This window comes from Eptesicus fuscus, chromosome 14 (genome assembly GCF_027574615.1).
Source record: "Eptesicus fuscus isolate TK198812 chromosome 14, DD_ASM_mEF_20220401, whole genome shotgun sequence".
Taxonomy (NCBI): domain Eukaryota; kingdom Metazoa; phylum Chordata; class Mammalia; order Chiroptera; family Vespertilionidae; genus Eptesicus; species Eptesicus fuscus.
This window is the reverse complement of record NC_072486.1, coordinates 3,761,758-3,786,429: the sequence shown is the minus strand read 5'-3', so window position 1 is coordinate 3,786,429 and position 24,672 is coordinate 3,761,758. Positions and strand designations below refer to the sequence as shown.

At 43.7% G+C, this 24,672-nt stretch overlaps 2 protein-coding genes across 3 annotated transcripts in view; one reads left to right on the top strand and one right to left on the bottom strand.

The window, feature by feature from the left end:
- IMMP2L (inner mitochondrial membrane peptidase subunit 2) overlaps nt 1-24,672 on the bottom strand; it is a 476,087-nt gene that overhangs the window by 238,342 nt on the left and 213,073 nt on the right. The window lies entirely within an intron of this gene.
- On the top strand, nt 8,237-11,050 carry LRRN3 (leucine rich repeat neuronal 3). The gene has a single exon (XM_008147199.3). It carries the CDS (start codon nt 8,451-8,453, stop codon nt 10,575-10,577), a length of 2,127 nt encoding a protein of 708 aa, XP_008145421.2. The 5' UTR covers nt 8,237-8,450; the 3' UTR covers nt 10,578-11,050.

Here is a 24,672-nt window from a genome sequence, read left to right as displayed (position 1 = left end):
GCTAACAATTTCTATGACATCAAAAATATGCCGGTTTTCTGTTATACCAAATTTATTCGGGTGGTTCAAATTTGAATATTTTCAAAAATCCACAGTTTTCAGTTTAGCAAAAAAATGTCATAATGGATATATTGTTCAAGTACCAGTATTAATAATTTCTGACAACTCATTTCTGCTTCATTTATTTAATCAAGGGACCTACTCTAGGCAATTTACATCCCCAGTGGTTAGTTTGCCTTCATTTGATGACTAAAGTAACCCTCTTCTTCATTTACTACTGTGCAGATATAAACATAAAATGAAATAGGAAAACACAGTTAATTAATCTGAGAGCATTTAAAAGCCCCATAATGACTAAAATTCAGAGATCTTAATGTGTTAATGACATAGGACTAGAGTACTAAATATAAATACAAAGGCTAAAATAGGGGGAAGTCCGTTTACCCACAGGTGTTTTATTTACACATTTTTAAAAACCTTTCTTGTTTGTAGAGTAGTGTGATATTCAGAATGTAAAGAAACCTTAGTTATCATATAACCACATTTTAAAGTTTAATGTTCATTAACCTGATGCACAGAAGTGTGAGGCGTCCTGCCCACAATGACAGAACCATCTGGTAAACCTGGTCCATGTCTCATAACGAAAAGCAAATTGTCTCCCCCTTTCTCACATGTCTGTTAACTGATGAATATATTAAGACAGCATTCATTAAACTATTCTATAGAGTTACCATTATCCACTTCCTGAAAGTTGACATACAAATTCAAACAATTAATTAGTTTAGAAAAACTGAAAAATAGATAGTTCTAGGGGGGAAAAATAGCTTTCTCTAGGAATCATTTAGTGTAACTCAATACCTTTGGGATGTGGGGCCTTCAACTAGAATTGAAGAAAGACTGAGTCTTACAATACAGGAACATGAGGCCAGATAATGGGAGAATAGAATGTAAGCTCTTTATACAAACAAACTTAGCTGGCAATTTGCTGTAGAAGAAGAAAACAACTGGGTTTTAATGTAGCCATGGCAACTTCCCGTCTTCACCAGTTTTTTCACTTAAGTCAAGTATCAAATGTTTCTCTTCTTCACACTCCGTGGTCTTTATAATGCACATAATGAGGTCCAGGGAAGAAGCCACGCTTTGTTCTTAAGCTTTGGCATTGTAAAATGGCATCTGAGACACGGTGGATTTTACATCTTCTGGCCTACGTGTTCTCCCGGCACACTGCAGTTGGTTTTTATATGCATCATAAAAGAACACAGAATCCTCTGGACGCACTAGGATTCCCTCCTGTGCACCTCCACAGAGCGGTGCCATACCGTTCTCTTATTGTAAGGCAGCTCGACTGCGCCTCAGACTCTGCTGTTTACTCCTCCCATAACTGAGAGCTTGGTGAGTAGACAGCTCACCGTATTCACTGCTGCCTTTCCAGGGCCTACAACAGTGTTTGCCAAAAGTAGGGGTCCAATCAATGTTTCGTAAACGATGAAAAAACAAAGGAAGCTAAAGAAGGAAGATGTTTTTCTCAAAAAAAAAGCCTTAGTCCTAAGTTCCCACTTCTCCAGAAACAATTTCTGTATTTAGATTAAAGAAATCACAAGTTACAACAGGTGTTCACAGTATTAAAGACATCACAAGCCCTGGTGAGGTGACGTGGTTGGAGCGTCATCCCACACACCAAAAGGTGGTGGGTTCCATCCCTGGTCAGGCACATGCCTAGGTTGCAGGTTTGATTCCCGGTTCAGCATGTAGGGGAGGCAATTGATCCTCACATTAATATCTATCTCTCAAATCAACAAACATATCCTCCCATGAGGATTAAATTATACATATATATGTATGTATATATGTGTGTGTATATGTATATACACATACATATATATACATACATACATATATATATATAAATATATATATCCTGTATAATAAAAGCCTAATATGAAAACAGACCAAATGACAATGAGCGGTGGAACAACTGGTTGCTATGATCTGCACTGACCACAAGGGGACAGACACTCAATGTAGGAGCTGCCCCCAGCCTGCAGGCCCCAGGCCAGCCAAGGTGGGTGCCAGCAGGGGGCCCCCCTGATCGCCCTGCTGGTCACCCCACAGATCAGCCCTGATCACCGGCCAGGCCTAGGGAACCTACCTGTGCATGAATTTTGTGCACCAGTCCTCTAGTATATACATATTATATATATATATATATATATATATGTATGTATATATATATGTATGTATATGTGTGTGTGTGTGTATATATATATATATATATATATATATATATATATATATATGCTTAAAGTCACTTTCTTTTAATGGCCTAAACTGGCCAGGCTGCTGGCCAGACTATAATTCTACATGTACTATACTTATAATTTAAAACAGAGAAAACATTTCTGGTCTTTGACTCTCCCTCAGGCAAAATCTACATGGGGGAGCCAATAAGAAAAATCAAAGATACTGTGAAAAACACTCATAAAGCACAAAAGGACACATGCATTAGGAAAATTACACATCTTAAAATGCTTTTTAATTAAAAAAAAAAGTCTTCTGAATCAACCCACAAAAAAAGCGCCTCAATTAAGGGCCAATTTCTAATCTTTCAATTTTTAAAAAATCTTCTGAACTAAGGTTAGAAATGAAGCACAGTGAGGGATGCAGTGGGCCCGAGGCAAATGTCTGCTGAGAGGCTGATGGAAGAATAAATGGACGACAGACGAGGAGCCTAAGAAGCGCTGGTTCTGAACTTTTGTGTGTCACTCACTCCAACCCTTTAAGAGCCTTTACAGAATACACTTCATTGAGATGTCAGTTTTCATTCCTGGTGGCATTTCATTAACATCATCTCCTGAACTTGAATAATATTCAAGTATAACTTATTTTGCTTTAATATAGGAAGGATTCTGTTGCCTTTAAAACTAAAAGGAGGTTAACACACACACACACACACACACACACACACACACCTTCTAAAATAGTTTTACATAAAAAAGAAACCACTGAAAAGAACAGGAGTTAGTTATGAGTTGGGTCCTAGCTCCTAAGAGTATGACCACATTTATGAATACTCACCCTCAAAACAGGGAATCGTTTAAAGATGTATCCACTGTTGGTAACATTTACTTGTGTATGATTTGTTTACGATATTTTAAGGGAGAAAAGCAATATATATTTACCCACAAGTTACCTACTTTACATCCGCCCATTCAACCATCCACCCAAATATAATATTTATGGAAGGCCTACTATGCTCCAGAGCTGTCCTGTGCTAAGCTCCAGACCACTTTCCCAAGCGAGAGTTCTAGAACCTTTAAAATGCGGGTTGAAATACTGACTTTTTTGAAGCACAATTTTCCTACTCTTATTTTAGAAGAAGAAGGAAAAAAACAGCAAATGGATGGAGTATGGGAAATTCTACAAATATATCCATAATTACGTAATTCAAGTTTTCTAAGCTGGAAAACATTTTTCAAAGAGTTCATTATTATTTTCCAGTGTATTCAAAGAGGGGAATGTGGGAGAGGTGAAGTTGGAGGAGAGAGAGAATAAAAGTGAGAGGGCTGAGGGCATTAAAATCCCCCACAGGTAAAAATGAGCTAGCTGGTCAGTTTATTTTTAATGACATAGCTATTTTTATGTTTAAACAACGTCGTATAGATGTCTATAGACACAAATTGGAGTCTGTCCTTCTAAAATGAATGCCACCGTTGTCATTGTTATTCTGCCCAAACCCCTCGGTGGCCACACAGAAGCCACCCTCTCGTGGGGAGCGAGGCGGCCCCTGAGGGACCGCTCGGCTTGTGAGGGTGCCTGTCACGTGAACCCGGTCGGGTGGGCAGGTGACACGGTGCAGCGCCACTGTGAGAGCCCCACGTTTTAACCATCAGGCAATAAGAAAAAATTCTGTGAAAGTCTGAGGCACATCTTCCCTCTTTTTTATGTGCTTCTTACTGTTAATGGCTTAAGAAGAAAAAGTCATCTTCATCACTATTCCATATGTTGTCATTCAGCACGAATTGCAGAAAGACACATTGGTGGTTACCATCCAGCACACACTGGTTTAATGAGCTGTGCACTGGAGGGAGTGGGCGAGGCGCTAATCAACCAGGCAAATGCACTAACATAATCAAATCACAAGAGAGGTGAACACAGCCCCTAATAATAAAAATCTCATCCTCGAGTAAGGGACTAAGAATCTAATAACTGCATGTCTATTGAGGTAATAATCTAATAACCTATGTCTAATCATGTTATGTCCAGTAAGAGAAAATGAGAAATACAAACACATGATTACCACACGGAGGAGGGGTGGGCAAGAATGAAAGCTTCCGGCACAGGGGCCCCGAGGCTCCTGGGACAGCACGCTCTCCCCATCGGCAGACAGGCCAGGCTCTCGTTTCTGATGACTCTGACGGTTGAGAACTCTAATCTGACGTCCCGGCCTCCGATTCTATATTCAAGAGCAAACTGCACATTCATCGTTTGCATTTCCAAGTACATCTTTTTTAATGGCGCAAAAGCATTGACCAGCAGATTCGGGTACTTGTATTCTCTTGACCTTCATCTCTCTCTCTCTCTCTCTCTCTCTCTCTCTCTCTCTCTCTGCGATGCATGGACGATGTGGTTTTGCCCCTTGTGAGTTTGGTCAGTGGGGAACACACGCTAGCCGCTGTGAGTAGACGGATAAAACTGATTTTCTGAACGGGAAAAGCTGAAGACCAGGGAAATGCCAGCCCTGCGGAGAAGGAAAATCACTACACTATTTGGTGGTAAAGTTATTTCATCGTCTCTCCACATGCCTGTGCGACGTGGGTGACTGGAAAGAGCTACAGCCCTACACCATCCTTTACAAACCACGTGACTCAGGCACACGGGTCTCAGCACTCTGACCTACATACAACATGGGAACCCGAGCACCTCCCACTCACCAGGTCAACATCCATGTAAAGTAAACGATGAATAAGAACGGGCTTTGAACCCCATAAAGCACGTAAGGTATTAGGCACTAGCCTGCAAGCCGCCATGCCAAATAGCCCATCAGCGAGAGCCTCGTCGTCAGCTCCAAAGACCGAGAGGAATCGGTGTGACGGGGAAGACAGGCCCGGCGCCCATGCCCTGCGGGGCCGCCCGCGCCGGCCATGTCTTCCCGCCGATCTGGGGGAGTGAAACTTGAGTTTGCTCACCACTGAGAGAACTCTCCCGATCTCCAAAAGCTTCCAGCATCCATCTCCTGCACGTGTGCTTGTTTCTGGCATCTGGCTACGTGACTGATGCAATGAGGTCAGAAGAGAGTTTCCAACTCGACAGATGCACATTTCAGAAAACACTCAGGAGAATAACTTCAGAATGAAAAGCAGCGCTGTTCACACCACACACACACACACACACACACACACACACACACACGTGTTTCATTGTTAGCATCTCTAACGCGCTGTTTGACACAGCCGGGGATTCTGGGCCAAGAGCGTTTAGCGAACCCCTTCGTTGGCGAAGTCAGGCTTGCTCGGCGCTCCCCGGAGCCATCCCCGGGAACTCGCCCTGTGCTCCCACATCAGCCCCGACACAGAACTGTGACCGTGTGGTCCCCGGGTTCCCCCTGCACACGGAGCACCGGCGGAGGGAAGAGCGCATGTCCAGGTCGGCTTCTGGTTTTTTAATTGACTTCAAAGAGGAAGGAAGGAGGAGGGGGGAGATAGAAACATAATGATGACAGAGAATCATTGATCGGCTGCCTCCTGCAAGTCCCCTCCTAGGGTTCGATGCCGTGACCAGTAATCGAACCATGACCTCCTGGTTCCTAGGCCGATGCTCAACCACGGAGCCATGCCGGCTGGGCTGTCAGCTTTTTGTCCTCCAGTTACCAACGCAATAGCTGGGCCTCAGAAGGTGCTCCTTAAATGCCGACTGAATAAATGAAGGAATAGACTACTACAGCTCTACTATTAGAGAGACTTTTCTTTAAAGTCTAAAGCCTCGCCCACTCCCTCCAGTGCACAGCTCATTAAACCCATGTGTGCTGGATGGTGACCACCAATGTGTCTTCCTGTAATTCATTCCTATATTATCCTCGAACTTCAACCTTTGGATTTCAGTATACAGGTAACACGTTCTGGACAAGTAGTACATTTAGGCAAGTTAAAGCGACTAAACATTGAAATTAGGAAATGAGACAGATCAAATTGCCTAAATTATGTGAGAAAGATGAATATATACATCTCTCCCTATTCCTCTCTCTCTAGAATCAATGAAAAACATATCCTCAGGTGAGGCAAAAAAAAGAAAAAAGTTATCAAGAAGTACTAATTGGTGTTACAGAATAGTCGCAGGGTGTAAGGTACAGATAACACAGTCTCTAGTATTGTGATAACTATGGACAGTGTCAGGTGGGTAACTCTGTAAAGTGTATGACTGTCCAACCACGACGCTGTACAGCTGAAACGCATACAAAGCAGTGTTGAATGTCAACTGTAATTGAAAAGTAAAATTTGAAGTAACAGATTAGGAGTAACAGCTGAAAGTTCATTCAAGAAATGATAGATGAGCAAACCGATGAAGGAAAAAGGAAAAGCAAAGACACTTTTTATTTCAAAATAACTTAGTACTGCTCTGAACTGCAGGATAAAATCACATCTCTTAAAATGACGGAGAAGAGGAAAATTAGGTGTGATTCTGAATTGCAAATGGTTTAAAATCTTAAAAAACAAGGGAATTATTTTTTTACTAAAGAAAGAAGTCTCTCTCTCCATAGAGACCACATCTCCAAATATATTTGTCTCTGTCCCTGAAGGCCCTGTCTTATCTGTGAGTCAGTCAAAGATGCATCAGGAACATCACTGTTGGGCAGAGATGGAAGAAAGAACGGTATTCACAGTCTGATACCTCGGCAGACCCTGAGTGCAGGTCACATAGCTCCGCCCACAAAGATTGGTCCAGCCCCGCCCAGCCGGCCATTCCCTGGCAGGCAGGGCGTGGTAGCAGTGCCCTGATGGAGTGTACATATAAGAGTAGTGATGCCGAAACCGGTTTGGCTCAGTTGATAGAGTGTCGGCCTGCAGACTGAAAGGTCCCAGGTTCGATTCCGGTCAAGGGCATGTACCTTGGTTGCGGGCACATCCCCAGTCGGGGGTGTGCAAGAGGCAGCTGATCGATGTTTCTCTCTCATCGATGTTTCTAACTCTCTATCCCTCTCTCTTCCTCTCTGTGAAAAATCAATAAAAATATATTTTAAAAAAAAAGAGTAGTGAGCTACCTTGAAATGCAGCCCATGTCAAAACTTCCACTTGGTTTTGTATTGCTTATTTTTATGTGATAAAGACATCGGTGTCCATTTAAAAGAAGGAATATCTAAGGGCCTGTTTTATTGCTTGTAATAAAGTTACTTTTCTCCCTGTCAACGACTAATGGAATATAAGTTATTTTCAGGGGAAGATGAAACAGCCAAACATTAATCTGAATTTCACTTAAAAATGAAAATCTACAGATACGTCTACGGCAAGTTAGACCTCATCACTCCCAAATACTGCAGAATTCCAAGTCCCTTTATGCAAAGGAGGCTGGAGAGAGGGGAGAATGACAGGGGAAGTCCTGCCAATTGCTAGGCCTTCCGGCTCCTTGTACAGCCGTCTCCTGGGAACCTGAGGGCCACGGGCTAATGCATTTGCTTGTAACTAAACAGTATCATTTCTCTAGAACCTTTAAATTTTGTCTCTGTAAGAGAGGGGGGGGAACCATCTCCACTGACAGATTTCCTTTTGTTCCCATTCACTAATCGTCAAAGAGAAGGAAGGACAAATACAATAAACACAATTACAAGGTATAAGCAAATAAAATATAGAAATATTATGGAAGCATGTCTGCTATGCTTAATGCAGTTTCAGCCTTCTCAAGATCCCACTTCTCGGCCTGGGCGGTGTCAGGGCCAATCACTATCAAGGCTAACGTCACCGAAACATATTGAATTAACTGTCAACTCGAAGGACGTCACAGATGAGATCACTGTAATTGCTTAATGGATATTAATTATGGGTATTATTTTCCTTTGGACTAATTCTTTCTCTTCTCCTTTTTATTTTATTTTGTTACAATTAGCATCACGCTGCTGTTCCTGCAAGGACTGGACCGAAATGGGATTGGAACCCTGCCCTCCGAAATAAACGAATGGCTCCATTTCCTGTGACCATCTCTTCCTGCTCCCTCTTCAGAACGTGCCTCAGCATCCTATCCGAGAGGCGCCTGCCGCTTCCTCTCCCGCAACATGTGTGACGTTTCTGGACCGTGCGGCTGCGGCACCGGCACCTCGCCCCGGGGAGAAAGACCCTGCAGCTCCACGGCGCCCCTCGTTTGACACATGACCCACCCTCCTCCTCCGGCAGCTCCCGCCGAACCCACCCGCAGTGACGGTGGAATCCGCCAGGGCCCGTGACATCTCCGCAGAGGAAGCTAAGATGAAGGACATGCCACTCGGGATGCACGTGCTGGTTGGCCTGGCAATCACGACGCTCGTGCACGCCGGGGAGAAGAAAGCGGATTGCCCACCGTCGTGCACATGTGAGGTCAGGCCGTGGTTTACGCCCCGATCCACGTACATGGACGCGTGGACCGTGGACTGTAACGACGTGGGCCTCTCCCACTTCCCAGCCAGGCTGCCTGCCGACACGCAGGTCCTGCTCCTGCAGACGAACAACATCGCCGACATCGAACACTCCACAGACTTTCCGGTGAACCTCACTGGCCTGGACCTGTCGCAGAACAACTTATCTTCCGTCGACAACATCAGCGTCAGAGAGATGCGCCGGCTCCTGTCTGTGTACCTGGAGGAAAACAAGCTCACGGCGCTGCCCGAGAGGTGTCTGTCGGGGCTGAGCAACCTCCAGGAGCTCTACGTCAACCATAACTCGCTGTCTGTCATCTCGCCGGGAGCCTTCATCGGCCTCCACAACCTCCTCCGGCTGCATCTCAATTCAAACAGGTTGCAGACCATCGACAGGAAGTGGTTTGACGCCCTCCCCAACCTGGAGATTCTGATGATTGGGGAGAATCCAATCATCAGAATCAAGGACATGAACTTCGAGCCGCTGGTCAATCTTCGCAGCCTGGTGATAGCGGGCGTCAACCTCACGGAGATACCCGACGACGCCTTGGTTGGGCTTGAAAACTTAGAGAGCGTCTCTTTCTACGACAACAGGCTGCGGAAGGTGCCCCGTGCGGCTCTGCAGAAAGTGGCCAACCTCAAGTTCTTGGATCTCAATAAAAACCCCATCCGCAGGATACGCAGGGGGGACTTCAGCAACATGCTCCACCTGAAGGAGCTGGGGATGAACAACATGCCCGAGCTGGTTTCCATCGACGGCCTGGCCGTGGATAACTTGCCGGATCTACGGAAGATAGAGGCGACCAACAACCCCCGGCTGTCCTACATCCACCCCCACGCGTTCTTCAGGCTCCCCCGGCTGGAGTCGCTCATGCTCAACAGCAACGCCCTCAGCGCCCTGTACCAGGGCACCGTGGAGGCCCTGCCCAGCCTCAAGGAGATCAGCATCCACAGCAACCCCATCCGGTGCGACTGCGTCATCCGCTGGATCAACATGAACAAGACCAGCATCCGGTTCATGGAGCCCGAGTCGCTCTTCTGCGTGGACCCGCCCGAATTCCAAGGCCAGAACGTCCGGCAGGTGCACTTCCGGGAGATGATGGAAATCTGCCTCCCCCTCATCGCGCCCGAGAGCTTCCCTTCCAACCTGGACCTAGAAGCCGGGAGCTGCGTGTCCTTACACTGCAGAGCCACGGCCGAGCCGCAGCCCGAGATCTCCTGGATAACACCTTCCGGCCAAAAGCTCGGGCCTCACACTCTGACGGACAGGTTCTACGTGCACTCTGAGGGCACCCTGGACATAAGAGGCATCGTCCCTGCAGACGGGGGCGTATATACGTGCATGGCAACGAATCTGGTGGGCGCCGACTTGAAGTCCGTCATGATCCAAGTGGATGGTTCGTTCCCCCAAGATAACAACGGGTCCTTGAACATTCAAGTCGAAGACGTCCGGGCCAATTCCGTTCTGGTGTCTTGGAAAGCGAGTTCCAAGATTCTCAGGTCCAGCGTGACGTGGACCACCTTCATCAAGACAGACACGTCCCGTGCCGCCCACAGTGCTCGCCTACCGTCCAACGTCAGGGTGTACAACCTGACTCGCCTGAACCCCTCCACCGAGTATACCGTTTGTATCGACAGCCCCACCATCGACCAGAAAACCAGGAAACAGTGTGTTAATGTCACCACGAAAGGGTTGGACCCCGCTGGGGAAGCAGACGGAAGGAGTCACAGCCCCACCTTCGTGGCCGGCCTCGCGGGCTTCCTGGGGATTATCGGTGTGCTGTGTCTCTTCAGCTGCCTCCCGCGAAACATGATCGGAGAAGCTGGACGTGGCCACGCGAGGAACTACTTGCAGAAGCCGACCTTCGCGTTCAGTGAGCTTTACCCGCCTCTCATCGACCTCTGGGAAGCGGGCAACGAGAAAAGGGCGGCGCTGGAAGTGAAGGCCACTGCCATAGGGGTGCCGACAAATATATCCTGAAAACCACCAACCAGACCTACTTCGGGGGAGCTCCAGGCTGCTGGCCTGCTTGGGAATGAAAAGGCAGAGGAACAGGACTTCCTGGGAGGAAGGTCCAGCTGCACCAAGGCTGCTCCGGCCAGTGGGAACATGTACCAGTCCAGCATCTTCATCCACCGGCTTCAGAGGTACCGTGGCAACCAAATAAACGAAGTCCATTTTCTAGAACTTTCATGTAACTTTTCTGTCTGGACTACAGTGGACAAAAAAAAACAAAACGTTTCTGTATTTTTTTTAAGTATATAAGAGTAGCTGAACTGAGCAATACCTCCTACTGTGTTGTATCACACCTATTAGCCACGAGTTTTTGCCGTGACCAGATACACTTGAATTGACACGTGGTGTAATGAAATGGACGAACTCTGTAGAGTAGACACCGTGAATATGTGGGCCTCTTTTATAAGGAAAAAAAAAATACATTTTGGATTAAAATCAATTGCTTTTGTCTTGTTTTTGTTTCTAAATAAAGAATAATTTCTGGGAAATGTCATCTGACCAGATATCATTGAAATGACCACATGTTAGAAAAGTGTTTTTATCTATAATGAAATCTGAAGGGCTGAGCGTAAGACACGCTTACTGGGTTCTGGTGCTACCTTTTTATAATGCACAAAACTGGATTTGAGGAGGCACTTTATCAACATTGAAAGGCAACCATAACATTGTATTCAACCTTTTAACTAGTGACATAAAGAAATCCCCTATTAACTGAAAGATTTTCTTTTCTTTTTTTTTTTTTTTCTTTTTTTTTTTTTTTTTAAATATATTTTATTGATTTTTTACAGAGAGGAAGAGAGAGGGATAGAGAGTTAGAAACATCGATGAGAGAGAAACATCGATCAGCTGCCTCTTGCACACCCCCTACTGGGGATGTGCCCGCAACCAAGGTACATGCCCTTGACCGGAATCGAACCTGGGACCCTTGAGTCCGCAGGCTGACGCTCTATCCACTGAGCCAAACCGGTTTCGGCAGATTTTCTTTTCTTAACAAGAAACTTTTGTAGTGGGTTTAATTATTAATTTCACATAATGTAAATCAATATCTGAGGATCTGAAGGTCTTATTTTAATAATTACTAGCAACTCAACTTTAAGATGCTTGCTTTGCAGAAAACTTTGCCAAATTTCGGCAGGACTTACAATCTAGGTGTTATCTCCAAATCTCTCTGTGATTCTGAGTACCTAGTGCACTTCACTGCAATAACAAGCAAAAAAATCTAACATTCTGCTGTGTGGCAAACATCACAATGAAACAACATGTTCTACATAATCCCCAAAGAAGGGCGTTTAGACACGTGCACAGCAACAAACCTTATAGGTGCTGACAAAGTCTGTTACGATCAAAGTAGATGTTTTTTCCCCCCAGAATAACAATGAAATTTAGAATTTTAGCAGACTAGGCTTTTCCAAGACTAAGATTGTAGACTTTTCCTTTAAAATCTATGGAGTTAATAGAAGTTTATAGGCTCAATTTTAGGAAATTCTCTCTTTTACTTGCTTCAACCCAAAATGAAATGGCATGAATCAGATAATACCAGAGTTCAACAGAAATTTAAGAGGACAGTTTTCTTAATGAAATAACAAGCTTCCCAGACAAATTTAGAGGTAAAAAAAAAAAATCAAGTGCAGTTCCCTATGACTATATTTAAGCACCAGAAAAACACAACTTAAAAAAAATTGAAAATCATTGAATGGAAGTGCCAAGAACACAACTAATTATTTAAGAGTCTTATATAGAAAACGCATGGGTTTTACTGGGGAAAAAACAGCCAAGATCTTTTAGGGTTTTAGTCATATTTCCAAACAAAAAACCATCGTCCTGCAAAATAAAAGTGTCTGTGTACAAAGGAAATATCCTGGAACAATAAAAAACACCTGAGATAATGAGCTATACTTATTATAGGCAAATCACTTGTCTCTACAAAGCCACCAGGTTCCCACGTTAATTGCTGCTGTGCCTGTTCGTAATCAAATGTTTGACTTTTCTTCCAGTAGCTTCCTGCGTGGCGTCAACATGCCACTGTCGAGGAAACGTTTCCAGTCCTGCAGGCACATCCATTCATTGGTTAACACTAGGCATTCACCTTTGTGGTAGCCCTGACAGTTTCTAATTAAACCCTAGCTGTTTTTCACTACGTAGAAAGTAATTGGCGTGAACTCTTTAAAATGAAAGGACAGACTGTGTTAATTTAACCCGAGGAAAATATGAGACTTGCTCATTCCATGTGTTTCCCAAACATAAATTGTACAACCTGATGTATCGCTATCACACAGCGGCTGACATTAGAATTTATCAGCAAGACACGCTCATACATCATGAGATGTTTCAGCACCACGGACAGGGCTTTTTAGAGCCAGGCTATTTGTCAAAATATAGGAGCTGAAATATGACCTATTAGGATGCAGGGATTGCATAGGTCAGCAAGAAGTTTCTCGGGGATCTCGTATGCGTCCTTTAAACCTATCTGCATAACGAACGATAACAAACTTAGCATAAAGCTGAGATTCCATTACAAGCTGCATCTTCTTAGAAAAACTGTAACAAACAAGTGCACTGAATAGACACCGAATACTGATCATTGGCATGAAGTATTTCATTACAGCCAAATAAATACAGATGCTCAAAGCAGAACATGATGTATTTATTAGATTAAAATTTAATCTAAACTGCCAGTAAGAGAGAAAAGACATTTGTTTCAATAACAAGAATGGCATTTCATACTTCCTATGTTACCCTCTAAATCTCACATAAAATCAGCTAAGAACTGGTTAAAGTACTCAAAGCACAGAACTTACAATTTAGTGATACCATGTGGATGTACCAGCAAACTTTACCTATAACAAAACTCTAAAGGTTAGACCCACATGAATGCCAAATGATCCCCTCATCTTGTCTGGAAGAAAACATTTTTTTTCTCACAAAAAAAAAATTAAGAAATTACATATTTTCTAATTTACACTACAAAACAAAATTCAGATTTTCTGAAACTAAGACTAAAAATGCATTAAAACAATATGGAGGGCAGCAATGCCAAGCAATAATATGCTACCAATCACATGCAGATCGTTTTGAACAGAAAAAAATAAAAAGAAGTGCATGTATGAAACATAGATCAGTTTTTGATACTGATTTCAGTTCTTAAATTTTTATTTAAATAAAAAGTGTTAAGTGGAACCACACATCAGCAAGCTTAAGCTTACAATTATAATTCCTTACTCTGCTCATTGAACTATCTTGTTTCCATTCAACAAATATTTACTGTACGGCTGTTAGTCACTGGAAAAAAAGGAAGAGGACAGTCACACTTTTCACCATTATGGGGCTTATATTTTACCGAATGACATTCTGGTTGTATATCACTATTTTCACAAATATGTCTTAACTATGTTACTTAATGGAGTCCCAGCTTCAAGCCATACTTTCAAAGAATCATAAAACTCAGACAATCATGGATTTTTTTTTTTCTTGGTCTAAAATGTTTTACTTATCACAACATGCTGATATAGGAACTTAATTCAAATTTATTATTGAAATTGATTATTTAATCTGCACTACATATAGAAACTAGCCAAATACCATCCTCACACTGCTTAAATCAAGAAGCATGTCTACTTGCCATAAACTATTTTTAGACAGAGAAACATGGGTAGCTATATGTTTCCCCTACTTTAAACACAGAGAGGTTGATCACCCAAGAAATACAAGTTAAATTCAAGAAGGTAATCTAGCATTGACAAAATGTTAACATATTTTACAAAGAGAACCAATTTACTTTATCAATTCTTATAAGATCTTCCAACAACTATGAAGAAAATCCTTAAAATCCCATAGATTAGCCTTATACATGAAAAATCAGAAGTGATATGTCAGTAAACCATAAAGCAAACAATAAAAACAACTAAGAGTTAAAAGTATATGTTGCTATAGGGAAAATTCCAATAACATGTCCCCACAGCCATTACAAATATCAGGGGAAAAAAATCTCATTGTTTATGTCCCCATTAAGGCAACTCGGGCTTCATCCTAATGTTGATATTCGAGGACATGGGAAATAATGAAGAGGGATTATAGTGCGATGACATTTAACCCAGTCTCTCTCACTTTCTCCTCTTTTTTTTTTTTTTTTTGACTCCCCAAAACAAATTATAACAAGTAATTAAAAGATTGTTTTTGGTTTTAAGAAAATGGTTGTCATAGATATATTTACTATATTGAATATCCCAAATGGTCATTTGGGGACACATCTAAACAGAACAACTACAATGATATTCGCATTTAGTTCTACAACCCCCACTTCTATTATACCATTTCACCCTAAGGCATTGCTAACTAGGTCCTTGCATGGGGGCTTATCAGTATTGTACCGGAGAGAAAGGTCATGCCTAGAATCAAAATACTACAAGCAGTATCATGGAGTTCTGGAAAAAGAAAGAAAAGGCTCCTTGCAACACAATTGTGGCTGCTGTTGTGTGTTCCTTTGAAAAGTGAGGACTTGGTGCACAGTTAAGCTGACCTCCAACGTGCTTTATTTTATACACTGAAGCTGGAGAAAAATAAAAACACTATTTGTAGACAGGAATAAAATGACAAAAGCAGAGTTAGTTCTAGTAGCCATAATCCATATAGCCAACCCTTAGAATAAAGTATTAAAAGACACTATGGCTAAGCACCTCTCAGAGGGTAGAAAACTTGCTCAAAATTACAAAACCAGATTTTCAGATAAACTCCTTATAAATTTCTAAGCCAGAACGTCCATTGGTAGATCGCATGGTTTTCAGCTGGGAATGTGTCCTGGAGTTTCATTTAAGGAAAGGGACAGGGGATGACTGTAGTTTGCTAGGGCTGCTAGAAGAAGGTACCGCATAGCCTTCCTCCCACGCGGCTGTGTCTCCATGCCCAGATCTCCCTCCCCTTCTTCTAATTAAAGACACCATTCATTGGACTAATGCCATTGTGGCCTCATCTTAATTTGATTACATCTGCGAAGACCCTCTTTCAAAATGAGGCCACCTTCACAGGATTTGGGTTAGAACCTGACTATGTCTTTCTGGGGACACAACTCAACCTTTTGCCAGCAGAGAGAGAGGAATAAATCTAGGGCGCAAAAGACAGTCTGGTCAGGTTGGAACGCAGCAAAGTTGCAGTGGCTCAATGCAGCTTCTCAAGGCAACAGTCTGTGGAAGGCAGGGCGTGACAGTGCCTCCCGCTCCGTTCTCTGGCAGCGTGTACAGTGGTTTGACAAAGATGCAAACAAAAAAAATTAAAATCAATTCCCAAGAAGGATGCATGCTAGAGCAAATGTATACTAAGCATCATGCTAGAAGAGCCATTTAGATGCCTTGAAAAGATGTTTCCTTTTGTTTGAAGTAAAGAAGTTTTTAAATCGGTGTTTACTTACTGCCAATGATTCATTTCACCATTTCCTAATCATGGCACACACAAAAAAATGATCAGCCAGAATTATAATCTTCCATCATGCAAAATAAGACTTACCCAAAACACTGCCAAAATGCTTCATACACTTAGGAAGATCCATTTTCCCATTTCACACTTTCAGGCCGCATTTCTCAACGTAAGAAAAGGCACATGTAATCAAGCTTGATAAGCCAAGAAGCCGAGCAAATGAGAGCAAGAAAAATGATTCGATTTGAGGGGTGAAGATATTAAATTACCACCTCAGTGCTTTGAATGCGAAGAGCAAAGTCAAAAGCAGTTCGGTTTCTCAAAAACCAAGTAGCATTCCAACGGCTTTCCCAGAGAAGGACAGAAATCAGTGTGGAGCTTTGGGGAGACCTTTCACATGACTGAGCTAAGAAACTAGACTTTAAAAATCGCACGGGGGAATACAGACGCATTCCTGCACCTCTGCAGAAAGGTACTCAGTGCAAAACGCTGCCCGTCTATTGTTTCCCACAGATTTGCTGGGAGTGGATGCGGCCGGAGCCTGGAGCGACCGGAGGCCTTTGTTCTAGCGGCGGAATCAAGAGCCTCCGCCTCAGGCTCTCCTCTGCTGTTGTCCGCTCAGCACCAGCTCAACCAGGGCCACCGTGTCACCAAGACAATGACCAAAGGCGCTGGCCCTGTCCAGTGGCCGGGCATCCGGCCGGCGGGGACTCTCGGGGCCTTACAGGAACCCCGGGGGCCACAGGGCCACAGGTGGGCAAAAGTAGGCCTGCAGTTGTGAGTCCACGAAACACCGTTTATTCTGGTATTATTATTCATTAATTGTTGTATTACTTATTTGTATTATGTAAACCCACCTTTGCCCACCCCATATAATTCAATGCCTCTTATAGAACAGCTCAACCCATCTTAAATTTTTTCAAACATTTCCTTATTGTTGAAAATATTACAGATGCCCCCCCCCACCACCACCACCACTACCTCCTCCACCCCATTCCCACCCCCTCCCCAGGCCTTCACTGTCCTATTGTCTGTGTCTATGGGTTATGCATACGTGCATACACGTTCTGTGGTTAATCTAATAGCCACCCACAAATACACAAGGACGCTGTTTGTTCCAAGTAGGTGTAACTTATAGATAAAACCCTGCCAAACTACTTACAATAAATTAGTGTAGTCCAGTGGGAATAAGTGGGACATAGCTTAAAAAAAAAAAAAGATTAGAGGTAACATTCTACTGGCATACACTCCCCCTGTTTTTTAATTCATTTGAAGTCATACTCAGTTCTTACACACCGAAAAGTATAATTAGTGGCTTTGCCAATGACGAATGCCAGAAAATAGGTGATCAGCTTAGCATTTGTGCGCCTTCCAATAATATAACTTCCTTGTAAAACCCTTTTAAGGCAAATGAGAACCACCTGTGCTAGGAAGGAAACATGTTAAAATATTAAAACTTAGGGTAGCCCGGCCAGCATGGCTCAGTGGTTGAGCATCAACCTATGAACCAGGAGATCAAGATTCAATTCCAATCAGGGCACATGCCTGGGTTGCAGGCTCGATCCCCAGTGTGGGGTGTGCAGGAGGCAAGCCGATCAATGATTCTCTCATCATTGATGTTTCTACCTCTCCCTCTTCCCTTCCTCTCTGAGATCAATCAAAATGTATATGTTTTAAAAATTATGCTGCCTTAAATATCACAAAGACAGCAGAAAATACCAGACTGCTAAATGTTTTTTAGTGAACATGATTTTTAAAAATGATCTCCATTGATCCCTTTATTTTAAATTCTGTTTGGCTTTTGTGAGAATAAGTGAGCAAACAAATACACATGATGTCCACTGGATGGCTAGTGTTTCACCAACAGAAGGGATAAGCCTTGCGCTTTTGTCTTTGCCCTATTTGCGCTGTACAGTGCAGAACATTTTTTGGAACTGAGCTAATGAAAGACTAAATTAGGACACAATTTTAGTGCTCTGGGAATCTCCATGGCACCATTACCCAGAGGCCAAAATCCTAAGTGATTCTAATAAACTAGAACAATGGCCAGAGGCAGGGCCAGCTTGCTCTCTCTTTGTCCAGTGGTATTTACCAAGAAATTAAAACGTTCGGAGCTTCCCGGTACACCAGCACAAAGATGGGCCAGATAGCCGCCCTGCCTGCGCCAGGTTGGAGAGTTATCTATGGCAGAAAAACTCCGCGAAGGAGAAAGAGATAAGGAAGGAGGGAGCAATTAGGCAGCTTCCAGGCGTGTTCTGTGAAAACGCCAGATAACGGTAATTAACCTGAGCCGGATGCGCAGGTGAGTCATCTCTATCGCGAAAGCTGTTCCTCTTGACACCGAGGACATAAAACAGTGCCTGTTCTCTGTGTAAAAACAGCAATAAATCTCCGTTTTCTAAAACAGAAGAAACAAACACCATTTTTCTTCTAATTGAAAGTCCTATTTTGCGCTAGAAAAAGAGAACACTTGTTAAGGTGTATTCCACCTGCGAAAATCTGGTTCACCTCACAGACCTCACAGTTTCCCAGCTAGAGGAAAACCTGGGAGGATCTGTTCTCGGACAAGATTGCCTTATACCGTTGGCGTCGCGACGTCTTCAAAAACTGAAACTCTAATTTCATTTCTATAGCCATTTTGGTGCTTTCTACGGTCTCATGTCCTGAGCCCAGGTTACGATTCCAATTCAACGTCCTACTTATGTTATTTTCTTGAGCGCAATGAACAGGAGTGGGGGGAGGGGGGTAAGAGCAGAAAAGAAAGAGGAGAGACACAGATAGAGCAAGTTAGTCCCCCAAAAAGTGAGATACAAGAGACTAAAAGGCAAGGGAAGAACAAAGAAACAGACAACAGCGGGAGCTGGGACCAGGGACAGAGGGACAGAGCCTTCTGTCCATGTGAAGTGCCTGCTTATTTGCCCTCGTTAAATGTTGGCTCGTGTCTGTTAGCACCTGCTCCCTCTACTGCCCTTTAAAGGACTGGCTGGCAAAGGCACACAGCACATGAAGTGGCACTGACCTGGCTAATGGGGACCTTTCGGACAGGATCGTGTGTTCCTGAGCCCGGGTGAGTCCAGACTGGATGCGATTGGCTTGCACACTCAATCTGCAGGGTTCTGATCTGCATGCAATCCAAAGCAACAGCTACGTGCCTTTCAAAGGCACTATACTCCACGGAGCACCCTATAGTTACTGTTCAACAAACTTAATACAGATCTGGAGCACAAATGAAGAGAAGCGAAGAAATATAATTGGGCAGGGGTTCATTAAGTCAACAGGCCAAGCACTTGACCAGATGGCTTGGGGCAATTCTGGAAATATCTGAATTCTCACAAATGTCATGGGGTATGAGAATTGAAAACATGTCCATCTGCCTAAAGGAACTCCTGCTCCCCACTCATCCTACTGATAACTCCATGCTGTCCTCCAAGCTATCAAGGCTGGTTGGCTTCTTGGGAAGAAAAATTGCCTATTCTTCTCCTGTAAGGGTAATTCTCAGGCCACTTGGGTCAATGGCTGAGAGACAAAGTAGAGCAAAAATTAATACTGTTGAGAGAGCTGCTAGAGATAGTCTCTTCTTATCTACTATGCTTACACGAGAGGAAGATACCTGGATGATGAAACAGTGTAAGAATCATGGAATAGCATGCCTTTAATTGAAAAACACAAGACTAGTTGGTGGTAGGATAGGACTAGCACTCAGATCTTCTGACTATTAATTCAATGATCTCTACACTCAGCACCCAAAAATTCTGGCCTGGTCAGTGCTGGGAGAAAGCAAAAGAGAGACAACTAACAGTAACTCAGCTATTTTTTTCTGGTGTTAACATCACATTCCATACCTACACTACTAATACTTATGTTACAGTCTTAGATATGATTTACTTACTAGAATTAACACTATGGAATTTAGTTCCCTCACACCCCTCCACATTTTTCCTCCCAATTGTTCCTCAAATATAATTTTACCACAACTTTTTGTTAAATCAACATTCACATAGACATTATTATGATTAATTATAGCAGAACCACATGTATACTATGACTATCATTGCATTTTGTTTCCTGTACAATATCACTGCCTTATTCTTTTTTTACTTTCCTAATTTTTCTATGTTCCTAAAACAATTCATGCCCAGATTCTCTACACAACTAAAATGATGTGCTAACATCTCTGGGTTAATACATTATGCTTCCCCGCTCTCTTTATCACTGTGGGATGAGGTTTTCTTTTTGTTCCTTATTGGTATTTTAGTGACATTTCAAGGAGAGAAGATAAACGCATTTGTTCAGTCAACCATATTGAACAAGGAGCGAGAGATTGATGCTTAATATCTGTGTGCACTATTGAAACATTACCAGATGTTAACAAATGCCAAAAGTCATAAAACACAGAGAATCATCACAAGGAGTAGGTGTGGAAGAATTTGTCCATTACAAATGGGTTCTGATTGTTGAGAAAAATAACCTCAACAAATAATCCAGAGTTTTCATCTTTTTTTTCCCTCCCAAATAAAGGGCGTGGATTTTAGTTTAATATAAATCTACCTCATCATCTCTAAAATTTAGATTAATGTTTCTTAAACTTCAATGTGCATGTGAGTCATCTGGGGAGCCTGTTAAACCAGAGATTATGATGAAGTCTTCAATTTCTAACAAGCCCCCGGACGGTACCATGATTCTGGCCTAAGAACTACACTTTGAGTAGTAAGGCTTCAGAAAATTTTGTTTAACCTTGGGATAAGCAGGATGGAAACTAGGGGAAACTACCCTTGGCACATACCTTAAATTTTCCAGTCCATGATTATGGGCACAAGTTCCTTGCTAGAGGAAGCAAAATACTGCCCGAAGGAGAAGGAACAGGAATTGCAGGTTAGTACTCTACAAACAATCATGGTCAGCGAGAGAATAGTCACGCTTGCCAGCTCCTCTGTACCAAATCAGCGGTCAATAAAAAGGTCACAGAGATGGAGGGATTGAACAAAAAAGAGAAGGAACTCATGGGCAGGGACAACAGTGTGGTGACTAAAAGGGGAGGTGGGGTAGGAAGGTATGAGGAGGATAAACGGTGATGGAAATAAAATAAACAAACAACAACAAAAAAATTAAAATAAAATAAAATACCAGCATTTGAAACCATAATGAATGAATGAATGGAACGAAGTATTAGGGAGCTGCTCCACATGTATGCTCCAATGCTTCCATCTGACACCAATCCCAGCTAGCATTTTGCAATATTTCAATTCTGATGCTGACCACTGGCCATTAGCACAGACCCCACAAGTTAAGAGCTCAGCACCCCTCCCCCAAGACCACACTCGCTTCAGAAGCCCTCAGAAGAGGAGGCACCAACCAAGTCACCTGCATCTCTGACCAAATAGCGACAAATAGGGGGCTTCTGATTACCACCATCCCGTTTGTCCTTCTCTAGAATGACTCACAGAACTCAGGAAAGTGCTCTACTTGCCATGACAGTTGTAGGATAAAAAATACAAACCACCCACCCACATGAAGAGACGCATGTGGCCAGCGAGGTCTCCAGGGATTGCAAACAGCGCTTCCCTTCCCTTTCCCCATCACGCCAGCACGTGCTCACCAGCCAGGAAGCCCCACGGAGCTCCAGTGCCCAGAGTTTCCGTGGGATTTGGGTCCCGGGATTGAATTCACTCTCCACCCGCCAACCCTCCTCGGAGGTCCAGCTCTTCCGTGACTCAAACACCCGACACGCTGAGCACATGGTTGTTCATTCCAGCTGCACCAGCCTGCACCCTGATGCTATCCAGGGGCCCACCAATCACTTTACGGACAGACTCAGGTGTGACCCAAGAAGCTCGGGAATAAAAGACACTCCGACCCATACTTGTGGAGACAAATTCCTTACAATCCAAAACAGACTGCATCTATTCTATTGGGTCAATTTCACTGCTTTCTCTATTACCTGAATTAAAAAAATAAATACATTCTTATTGGCATGAGTCACGGGAGAAGGTAAGGTGATCAAATACATAAAATAAAGAAAACTGAAGTGTAGGCTGGCTTCTAACTAACTGCCAAAATACATGTCACACATCCCTGCATCTCACCGAGTCTTAATTTTCTCTCTGGGAGCAGAAAGGGATTGGATTGGATGATCTCCCTCGAGCTTTCTGACTTTAATATTTGATAATTCTATGGCTTTTTAAAATCTGCTTATTCATTTTCCTAATCAGGGGGTGATTTTGTCAGTGGTCAAAAGGACCACTCCCTGGATTGGTCAGAATGAGAGCTTCCTCAAACATGCCTGGGGTGTGTGTAGTGTAAACACCACACTAGTCACACCAAATGATAAGAACAGGGGGAGAGGTGCGGCCATGATTACCAATCTGTCCTGAGCAAGCTACACATGAACTCAATCTATTAATTAATTATGCAGAGTTAGAAACACATTGACTGTCATTTTCTAGGATTTTACTGCAGACATTATAGGTTTGGAGTCAAATCCAAATTCCATACCCATCTGTGTATCCAGGAAAGCAAAGCAATACACGAATATTTAACCTACCATAAATTAAGAACACAAAATAGGACAGAGCCCTCTCAGCTTTATTATCCGCTCTCTTTCATCTGTCTTTCTCATCCCAGCTCTATTAATTGTCATTTGAACAGCCAATAGCTTGTTATTTGAACTAAGAAGCTGGTGTATTATCTCTAATATCAGACGCGTGGCCAAGCTGTCTGCGTGACTCCCCTAAACGCGGTCATTTCACACACATGCTGAAGGAATTACAAAAGGCACAACAAGCGGGGTTCATCTGGTACTTTTCTTTCCTCTACAGGACAGGCAGGTCACTGTAATGAACATCCATTGTGAGTTTGAAAGGATTCAGCTAGAAAATAATTCACATAACACAGAGGTTCGCAATGTCATTAACGGGTACTGAGAAACTGGGCCAGCCAGCGAGAGCAAAACCACAGAGGTCGCGTGTGTTAATGAGAAAAGAGCGTTGATTAGCTTGCGATTTAAAATATAAAGTGCTTCCCCCTCAATGGCTGAAAATGGAGCCGTATCCTGCACCTGAGGACAGGAGAAGGCGGTGCCCTCAATTAGGTGAACAACTGTCACCGCCCCAAAGCTTTTGTTGACAGTGAAAGGCATGGCTCGGCTTTTATTTGTAGATTGTGACATCTTTGTTGTTATGGGCAGAAAGCAGAACATCACTCACCCCACACTGATGCTGACAATGGAGAACTATGCACCTTTCTTTCTTTCTTTTTTTTTTTAAGTTTAAGAGACGTATATCTTTTCTAAGTACAATTAATTACCCGGTAGCCAAAACGCCTTGTAAATTGGTACTTGGAGCCTGGGATGCCATTTCCACTTAGAACAGGGGCGGGGAACGCCCGGCCCTCGGGCCGTTTAAGGCCCGAGAAGCCACTTGGTCGGGCCCTGCCACGGCCTTAGGGGTGAGCTCATGAAATGTTTGACCAAAGGGAGCGGCTGGTTTTAAGGTGGCCTCCGAAGGATGTTATAAATAGCCAAGGGGCCCTTGGCAGAGGAAGGGGTCCCCACCCCTGCCTCAGAGCACCCTGTGGGAGCTCAGCAGGAGAGATGATGTGTCTGGGACGCTAGGAAATGACTCCGGGAAAACATGGTGCGGAAGATGCACGTGAAAGAATCAAAACGTCCTTCGTGAAATGTGACCGCGAAGTTAAGCTCTCCGTCTTCACATCCGTGAGTTACAGGTGATGTTCAGTAACTTGCACCAGAATGAGCAAGGGGACATGTCAGATGGATGTCTGTGTCACCTACAAGCACGTCTGTGACGAAGCAGCGACCCCGTATGTTCAAGGCTCCTTTGCTTTGGGGGATGTTCCGGCACAAACGACTGAGCAACTTTTCTCTTCGAACCACCCGAACTCCCCCGGCGGGTCTCACGCTCCGTGAGCCACACACGTCAGCTCAGCGGGAATCCGGGTAATGTCAGAACCTTACTTCACTTCTCACTGCTGTTGGAGTTTCGGGGCTACTTTGCTGCATTTAACTCTGCCACACCTGCCCTTCGTACGTGGCGACCGTCAGAAAACTTGCAATCTCGTCCATGACATGAAAACCAAACAAAACACTACAGTGATCTCTCTTCGGGGTGACATGTCACAGGAAAGCGTGAGAAAGGCCTTGATATAACCCCCCAGAGACACATGCTGTCTGCTCTGAACTTCCAAATGAGGACTTCCATTGTCTCCTCCAGTAGCCCCTTAACTGCCCGGTCCCCTCCCGAACCGTGGGTGCTATAGTCACCCATCCAGGGCCCTCCTCTGACCCCATGGCCAGCTCCCTCCACACCCGGACCCTTTCCACCACAGGCAAATGAACTTCCTGGCATCCAGAGAACATTACCGCCCCCACCAGTTTGGCTCAGTGGATAGAGTGTCGGCCTGCAAACCAGAGTGTCCTGGCTTTCAGTCAAGGGCACAGACCTTGGTTGCAGGCTCCTCCCCAGCCCGGGCCCTGGTCAGGGCATGTGCAGGAGGCAACCAATCGATGTGCTTCCCTCACATCGATATTTCTCTCTGTCTTTCCCTCTCTCTTCCACTTTCTCTACAATCAATGGGTGAGGATTAAAAAAATAATAATAGTAATTTTTTAAAAGACTACATTACCTGCCGTGACCAT